General features: G+C 48.5%; 1 protein-coding gene across 1 annotated transcript in view; it reads right to left on the minus strand.

The window, feature by feature from the left end:
- Positions 1–5,857: 5,857 nt before the first annotated feature.
- The window catches only part of GLRX3 (glutaredoxin 3), an 11,332-nt gene continuing 7,779 nt past the window's right edge, over positions 5,858–9,410 (minus strand). The window contains exons 6-10 of the mRNA XM_017733857.1: positions 9,212–9,269; positions 8,683–8,735; positions 7,865–7,904; positions 7,679–7,771; positions 5,858–6,110 (exon numbers count right to left, since the gene is read on the minus strand). Coding sequence (XP_017589346.1) covers positions 6,060–6,110; positions 7,679–7,771; positions 7,865–7,904; positions 8,683–8,735; positions 9,212–9,269 — 295 coding nt within the window. The 3' untranslated portion in view covers positions 5,858–6,059. The remainder of the gene's footprint in view (positions 6,111–7,678; positions 7,772–7,864; positions 7,905–8,682; positions 8,736–9,211; positions 9,270–9,410) is intronic.

Raw genomic sequence — 9,410 nt, forward strand, 5'->3', positions numbered from 1 at the left:
AGGAATATTGCCCAAATCTCTGTTCAATTCTTTCAGGCATCATCCACATTTCACAGAATCCCAGAATGGTTTTGGGGTGGAAGGGACCTTAGAGATCATCCCACTCCAGCCCTTGCCATGGCAGGGACACCTCCCACTGCCCCAGGGTTCCAGCATTTGGAGCTCCTGGCACCATCCCCTGGATCTGCATTGGTGGTGTCACTGTAAATAAAGGCAGAATGTTCTTCATGGGCAGAGAAAGTGCAAAGAATATTCCATGACAGAGCATTCCCTGCTGCTCCCCGAGCCTTGGATCCAGGGAAGGAGCCCCTCCCAGGAACAAACAGCGGGAACAAAGCCATCCCACGGAGCCGAGAATGGGCATTCGCTGCTGGGATCACCCCATGCCATACACGTCCCTGTGCCTAAATCACAGAATCCCAGGATCACTGGGGTTGGAAAGGCCCTCCCAGCCCATGGAGTCCAGGCTGTGCCCCATGCCCACCTTGTCCCCAGCCCAGAGCCCTGAGTGCCACCTCCAGGAATTCCCTGGACCCCTCCAGGGATGGGCACTCCACCAGCTGGACAGCAGGGACAGCAAACACGGCTGCAAACACAGCCCAGCCCCGGCAGCGGGAAAAGATCCCAAAAAAGATGCCGAAGGGAGATGGCTCAAGGAGCTCCCTCCCTGCTGGAGGCTGGGGCTGGTTCAGCGCTGCTCCAGCTCCAGCCCATTCCCTGCTCTCCCTGTGCATGGACAGCATTCCCAGCGTCGGGAACACGCCCCGTGTCCCGGCAGAACCGCGGCTGACGCGGCTTTTGGAACAAGGACAATGCCAATTCCCGGAGCTGCCTGTGCCACCCCTGTGCCAGCACCCGGAGCGGTTTAGGGCACAGGGGATCAGTGCCAGCCCTGAGGGACCGCTCTGCCAGCCTGGACATCCTTTACGAGGCCCCTGACAAGCCCTGAGCAGCCCGGACGCGCAGGCAGAGCCACTCGAGGCAAGGAGCGGCAGAGCTCAGGGCCGATCCCATCCCAAACACCCAATCCCAAGGAAAGGCGGAGGTGAGCTCCGGTGCTTTGGGAGAAGTGTCACTGGTCTAAAGTGCCGGAATTCTCCGGGAGCTCAACACCCTCTGGGCAGCCGGAGGGATTTAGAAGACAAAGCGTTTCAGCGTGGCCGATCCTGTCGTTTTCAGCTCGTTTCGATGGAATCCATCAAGCCAAAGCTTCTGAAGCGGTCGGGGCTGCCTGGTGAGCAGGGGCTGCGGGCTGGGGTTGTTCCTCCCTGCAGAGACCATCGGCCCATTCCAGGGACAGATCGGCGGCTTCTCCTGCTCCATCCCTTGCCACAATAACGCGTTTGAACCGCACACAAGCAAAGCACTGAAGGTAGAAAAAAAAACTTTTAAGACGAAAATGTCAATTTTTTTTTCTTCTTCTTAACAGTGAATCTTAAATCTCATCATTTTACAATCCGTCCTGACACGCTGGAGGGTGAAGGATTGAATTCACTTTCAGTTCTCCCACTGAAGAGACCAGAATAAAGGGATTCTATCAAACCCACCCCTCTCCCACCTTCCACTGCCCCAGGCTGCCACAAGCCCCTCCAGCCTGGCCTTGGACACTGCCAGGGATGGGGCAGATCCCTTTCTGCACAGTTTGAAAACCCTGGCAGCCCCTTGGGGCAGAGGATCTCCCTTCCATGGGCCCCCTGCATCCCTCTCCTGGAGTTTCCTGCAAGAACTCCCCTCTCAGTTCTCATCCTCAGTAAAAACAGAGATATTATTCCCCAAAGTTGTTTGATAATTGCATTTTCTCATTATCCTCCCATCATCCTGGATGCCAGCACAGTGTCCAAGTTGTTTACACTCGGTGTAAAATTGGCAGAGAATAATCGAGATGCCGTGGCTCATCCCAGAACGAAGCTGCAATTCCATCTCCTGTGACACCGCTATTCCATAATCTGCTTTTTTGGGTGGTCTCAGAGGCTGAGGATGTGCTCAGAATGGTGACACCACTCTGCTGCTGCAAGGATAACACTGGCAAGGGCTTCCCACCACAGCAGCACCACCACAGCACTGCCAGCACAGCCACAGTATCACATAATTATCGTATTTTGAACAGTCTTCCCAAGAAAGACGGCTACAAACAGCCAGACATTTGACGGACAGGAAATCCTGTGCATCCCTGCATGTTCCCAAAGCCACGAGCACAACTCTTCCTCTACACATCCTTCATAATCATGGAATGCCAGACTGGCTTGGGTTGGAAGGAACCTTCCAGCTCATCACATTCCACCCCCTGCCACAGGCAGGGAGTCTTAAAAAACCACTTTAAAAATGATGTGTACAATCGAATCTCTCCGTTCAGATGTGGAAGGGAAACCCCAGGTGACTTTTGCCCTCTGCAGGTGTAAGAAATCCTTCCCCACCGTGTTCTCCCACACTGTCTCCGGTGGTGATGGCATTAACACGATTTACACGGCGCTGCTGGAAGCTCCCGGACTCCTCTGCTCCTGCCGTGCACAGAAGGCTCCATCTAGCGTCACGCAGGCACATTCCCGGGGAAAGGGAGGAAAGGGGAGGAAAAGGCAGTTGCTAATAATTGCTATGGGTTTTTAAGCTGCCCTGGAAAAACACCTGGATTTTCCTGCCGTGCGTTGCTGTCCACAGCAAGTCCAAAGCTGGTGAAGACCAGATCTTCTATCCTGGCTTGAGACAAGGGATGGAGGGACAGGACCCAGGGAATGGCTTCCCAGTGCCAGAGGGCAGGGCTGGATGGGATATAGGGCAGGAATTGTTCCCTGGGAGGGTGGGCAGGCCCTGGCACAGGGTGCCCAGAGCAGCTGGGGCTGCCCCTGGATCCCTGGCAGTGCCCAAGGCCAGGCTGGACATTGGGGCTGGGAGCAGCCTGGGACAGTGGGAGGTGTCCCTGCCATGGCAGGGCTGGCACTGGATGGGCTTGGAGGTCCCTCCCACCCAGACCAGTCTGGGATCTTGGGATGGCTCACACACGATCCATGAATTCTGCTGCCATCATTTAATTACCCCAAGATCTGTCACCAACAGTGAACCCAAATGGGAGAGGATTCTGTGCCAGCCTCGGGGTGCAGAGCTGGGCAGCCAGACTGGCACCCCGGCAGTGCCGGGCTCAGCACCCAGCGGAGGGATCGGCCCAGACGCTGAGCAGGCAGAAGTGCCAGGCTGCTTCTGCCAGGGCCCCGAACATCCCCGAGAGCTTGAGTCTTCCTGACAGCTCCAGTCTGCCCAGCAGGAGGATTCCCAGTTTAACCCAAGCCTTTCCAGTGCCAGGAAAGCCTCGGCTCCTGCCCTTCCTTCAGAGGCACCTGGGGCACCCCCGGGGCTTCGGAGCCGCTCCCGGGGAACACTCAGACCAAACAGGAATCAGAGCTGCGATTTGCATTATTGTTATTATTATTATTATTATTATTCCCAAGCATTTGATCTGAGAAACAGCTGAAAAGTCTGGGTTTGCCTTGTCAACAGCAACCAATGAATTTAAGCTGAAAGTTGAAAAAGAATCCCCAACAAAGCCACATGGGCCAGCTCGCAGTGAGAGCGGGGGGTGCTGAGCCCAGGAGCCCCCTGCCCTGAGACCCCACTCTTGTCCCCCTGTTTTCCACCCATCCCACAGCATTTCCTGCCCCGTGCCCCCCGTTATCCTCCTGTTATCCCACTCTGCAGCATTCCCAGCCTGCATATCCCTCATTATCCCACCCCTCAGCCCCCGTTATCCCCCCGTCATCCTGTCCTGCAGCATTCCCAGCTCTCCCCCGTGCCTCGACGCTATCCCATTATCCCGCTATCCCATTATCCCACTATCCCTGAGCAGCATCCCCAGCCTCGCTATCCCATTATCCCGGAGCAGGATTCCCAGCCCCGTTATTCCGGAGCAGCATCCCAGCCCCGTTATCCCGTTATCCCGTTATCCCGGAGCAGCATTCCCAGCCCCGCTATCCCGTTATCCCGGAGCAGCATTCCCAGCCCCGCTATCCCGCTCCGCGGTGCGCAGCGCCGCCCCGTGGCCATCCCGGTACTGCGGCCGGCAGGAAAAACCCCAGGACTGAGGTTTTTCCCCCAATCCCGGACTCTGCACCCAAACCCTGATGTCCAGCACACTCCAGCAAAAAAGGAACACCTTCAGCACCGTGAAAGCTCAGGATCTCACTCACATCTCCTGCAGAACTCCAGCTCCAGTGCCTTTTTTCCCTTTGGAGCAAAACACTTTCCCTGGGATGTGCCCCAGCACAGCCCCTGCCCGCGGTGCCCAAACTGTTCCATTTGCCAGAGCAGCCCAGAGCTCAGCCTGCAGGGCTGGGCCACGGGCAGGGACTGGGAGAGCTCCAAGGATTGGCAGGAGCCAAGGACACCTGGAAAGGCGAGAGGAGAAGCAGCTCCTGCCCTGGAACAGGGACCAAGCACGGAATTCCCACCTCAGCATCCCTCAGCCCACGAATCTCCTCATCACCCCACCAGAGGTGCCAGCAAACCACACCCCACTACCTCTTCCAGCCAAACTGATCTTCCTGCTGCTCCAATCCCTGCCAGAGGCAGTGGGAAAACCTCTTCCTGTAGAAATTTATTCCAGGCTGCTCCAAGCCTCATCCAGCCTGGCCTTGGGCACTGCCAGGGATCCAGGGGCAGCCCCAGCTGCTCTGGGCACCCTGTGCCAGGGCCTGCCCACCCTCCCAGCCAGGAATTTCCTCCCAGTATCCAATATTGGAGTAAATAAAAACATAAATTATCAGGAATCAACTGTTATTCCCTGCTGCTCTGCTGCACGTCTATAAATCCATTAACAGGACTCCATAAACCCCAACCAAATTCCACTACACTGAATTCTGAAGGAAAACTAAATAGCATTTGGTATTTAGGATTTAATTAAAGCTTCTAACTCCTAATTTCACCACAGGGATGCTACGCTTTGCTATAATAAATTATTTTTTTCCTACTGACAACTACCTGAATGCATTTGCAATTCACTTAAGAGGATTAATTAAGGCTTGTTTTCATGACAAGGATATTTTTTTTTAGAGCAATTAAAATTGGGTTTAAAGTTATAATATGTATTTGATAGCAATTACTAAAACTAATCCTAGAAAATTAAATATCCATCACCAGGAGTCCTCTGACACATGTAGAACCTGCTTCCCTGCAACCAACCTTTCCCAGGCTGGGATAAGCCTCAGCACCAGTTTTGGTTCAGGCTTTAAGACTTGGATCATATTTAGAATTTAAAGAACAAAGCCCCAGATTTGCTCCCCAAACCTCCTAAAGCTGCTGCCTAAAGGTCTGCACCTCGCTCAGGCCTCTTTTTCCAGGCACACTTGGAAAAGTCAGTCCTGGCCCCTCCTAACAAGGATCAACTCCTTCCAGGAGTTTCTGGCCTTGGAATTAACCCAGACTCAGGTGCTGAAACCATGACTGAACCCAAATAAAATCCCCTGGATCCGGGAGTGAAGGGTCCCTGGATCAGGCCAGAAAACCCTTCCAAGTCCCTGAAGGATCCCTGAGGATTCACCAGCACTGCTGGCTGCACTTGCACCACCACGTAAACATTCCCAAAGCCCTGCTCAGACAGGCTGAACAGCCCAAAGCAGCAATTACTGCACCCACTAACGAGGCTGCCGAGGCCAGAGCTGCAGCTCATTGAAAGCTCCCGAGAGCTGCGCTGGCTGAAGCTTTCAGAAGTGCTTTTCTTGTTCACTAGCCATGAAAACAATTAAGAGGGGCAGGAAATGACGATGCTCCGTTAATATTCCCTTAATGAGCCCAAAAAACCCAAGGTGCAATTTAGCCTTAAATAATTCTGGGGTGGACAGGGGTGCAAATAATGAAGTCCCAACACCCAAAATCCTGGAGCACCGAATTTTAATTGACCTTTTTGTGTCTCCAGTGAAACTTCTTTTCATACAGGTAAAATACACAGAATATTGATCATTTCCTGTCTATTTTCACTCCTGATGCTCCTCAGGGCTGAAGCTGTCTGTGGCTCCAGGAGAATCTCTAACTGGATGTTGTTCCAGGGATTTCTCTTCCCACTGATGTCCTTCCCATTAATTCTCTCCCTTCAGCACAGGCAGCAATTCCCCACTTTCCTTCAGCTCCTGAAAGACAGAAACGTGGCAGTTATGGACTTTTTGGGATTATCCAATGGGATTCCACCAGGGAATGCTGGTGGATAAGGGAATACTCCCTGGCAGGCAGGGAATGCATTGATGCCTCACTAGGGGTCCCTCTTGGCCAACACACTGAGGTTTGTTTTGTATTTAAATTCTGGTTTGGGTGCATTTAGTAAAAGGGACAAAATGTTTAAGGGACAAACACACGTGGGAAGCACTGGTTGGTACCAGCCTGGAGCTCCTCCCAGGTGTAACTCCGTATTTCAGGCACCCACCAAACTTTCCAGCACCCAAAAGGCCTCCCCCAAAGGAGAAAACGCCACCCATGGATGGATTTTGTTCCTCCCTCCCATTAAACCCAATAAGACAATAAAATGTCCTCGGGATTCTGAGCAGGAGGTGCCTGCCCAGTGATCCTGGAGACTGAAATTCAAATTACAGGGCTGGTAACTTGTGAAGAACACCCGGAAACACTGGGAAACCAACATGGAATATTCTGCTTTTCCCACATCTCAGGAGAAACAACTCTCTGCATTTTTACGCTGCATTAAAAAATGAAATTTAAACCACATTCACCCTCCCATACAAGTCAGTGTGAATTAAAACAGCCCAAGGATGCAAACAGAGAAATTCCATTTAAATACCAGTGAGAAAAGGATTTTACAGCATCTCACAATGCCCAAGACTCCTCTTCCTGAGCACTGAAAAAGCCCCCACGCTTCTTAAATTATATAGATTAATTTTATTTATTTAACCCCCACACTTCTTAAATAAATAAAATTAATATAAATTAATCTATATAACTTAAGCAATATTAATTTATATAATTGAAGCAATCCCTACACTTGTTAAATAAACAGAATTAATCTATATACTTTAAGTGAAGTTAATCTATAGAAATAAAATTAATCTACATAGTTTAAGTAAAATTAATCTTTATAAATAAAATTAATCCCTATAATCAAAGCTATCCCTACACTTGTTAAATAAATAAAATTAATCTATATAAGTAAAATAATCTATAGAAATAAAATCAATCTATATAACTGAATTAAAATTAATCTATATAAATAAAATTAATCTATGTAATTGAAGCAATCCTTACACTTCCTAAATAAATCAAATGAATATCTATGATTTAAGTAGCACCAGTATTTTTTAGAATGAAATGAGGTTTATTGATTGAGCCTTCCCAGGAGTCCCAGAGTCTGAGGAATTGGCTCCAAACCATCGAGGCAGGAATGGGCTCAGGAGGATTTGGGAACTCTGGGGCTGCTCCAACAACTCCAATGAGGTTTCCTTTCTCCCAGGAATGTCTGCTGGGAAAAGCCCCACCCACCTGGCTGGGAAAAAGCAACATCAGGAGCGAAATTAAGGAAGAGAAAAGTGCAAAAAAAGGGGCAAAAATGGGCTTTTCCCAGTCACTGACTGGAGATTTAAAGCTCCTTTCCCCGGAAAAGCATCCAGGGTCAGGATTTGCAGGAATTCTGTGAGAGACAGGCAGAAAAATTCCCAGAAATGGACATTTTTTTGCAGATCAATCCAACTCCTACCTTCACAATGTCCAGCCCCCCAACCAGCTCCCCCTTCACGTACAGCTGGGGGTACGTGGGCCAGTTGGAAAAGGATTTGAGGCCTTGTCGCACCTAAAAAAAATCATGGGAATTGGGAATGGGGAATTTCAGCTCTGGAAAAGGCAGCAGGGAAATGAATCCGCAGGGATGGAGAGGTTCTGTTACCTCCTCGTCCTCCAGGATGTCAAATGTCTCGTAATCCACGCTGGGGAAAGGGAAAACATTCATTATTCACCCTGGAGTTGTGAAGAAATGCTCGAAAAACCCCAAATCCCTCAAAATTCGCAAAGAAACGCCTCAAAATTCTCAAAAACCCCACTTTAAAATAGTCAGAAAACACCTCAAAATTCAAAAAACCCCATCAAAGTTCTTAAAAAACCCTCAAAATCCTCAAGAACTCTCAAGAATCCCTCAAAATTCTAATAAAAACCTCACAGGTTGTAAAAGTCAAACCCCCTCAAAATCCTCAAAGAAACTCTCAAAATTCTCACAAAAATTGCTCAAAAGTTTTCAAAAAGCCCTCAAAAATCTCTCAAAGTTAGAGTAAAAGCCCTCCAAATTCTCAAAAAAAATGCTCAAAACCCCTCAAACTCCCACAAAGAGACCCCAAAATTCTTGAAAAATCATTTAAAATTCTTCAAAAAATCCCTTCCAAATTCTCACAAAAAATGCTCCAAAGTTTTCAAAAAGCCCTCAAAAAATCTCAGAATTCTAATAAAACCCCTCAGAATTCTCAAGGTCTCCTCAAAAGTCTCAAAAGAACCCCCTTAAAATTCTTGAAAGAACCCTCAAAATTCTCAAAAAACCCCTCAACAATCTCAAAAAAAACCCCATTAAAATTCTCAGAAAAGCCCTCAACTGCTTCAAATCCTCTTTAAAAATAGAAACTTACGCTTGGGGAACGATGCCACTCATATTTTCTAAACTCTTGGTTTATAAAATGCAGTTTTTAAGCCCAAACTCAGTCAAGCCCAGTTACCTACCCAGTGTTATTCATGATTTCTATGATTTGCTTGCTGAAGCCACATTTTGCCACCTAAAATGTAAAGCACCCATGTTAAAATGTCTCTGCTTTATTTAATCCATGGAATTCCAGCCCCACCACAGCAATTCCCAGTTTATTGCTGGATCAGCCACTCCTTCATCTCTTCTTCATCCTTCACCTCCTGCCCTTTACAGATTTAGGGAATAAATGTGCTTTATTTTGAGGCATCACTGCCCTGTATTCACCACGATAATAAACTACAGCTAATAAACAAGTGCAGCAGCTCCCAATTCCGATTAATTAATAATTAATATTTAATAATTAATAATTAACATCCACTGCCAGCTCTTCACAGAAGGACAAAAAACACCCAGCAATTTTTAGATAGTGAATATTCAGCAGTCATAAAAACCAGGGACTGTTCTGTGGTTTATAGAAGCACCAAATAAGAAGTTTCTGGCAGCACTGGTTTGAATTAAGGAGAAACAAGGCAAAAATTCAATATATTCTGTAACACTGCCCATTACCTGTTTGCTTCCCTTCATGAAGAGCATCACAGGAGCTTTGTTTATCAAGGATTTAAGCCTACAGAAAGACATAAAACAGCTTGGTTATCACCCCACACTTTGTTCTGAGAGGAAAACAAAATGCAGAAGTGGAAAGGAAAAATAAAAGTGATAAAACTCCAAGAATTCCAGGCTGGGATGGGTTGGGAGGGACCTTACA

The sequence above is a fragment of the Corvus brachyrhynchos genome, unplaced genomic scaffold (assembly GCF_000691975.1).
Source record: "Corvus brachyrhynchos isolate BGI_N302 unplaced genomic scaffold, ASM69197v1 scaffold514, whole genome shotgun sequence".
Taxonomy (NCBI): domain Eukaryota; kingdom Metazoa; phylum Chordata; class Aves; order Passeriformes; family Corvidae; genus Corvus; species Corvus brachyrhynchos.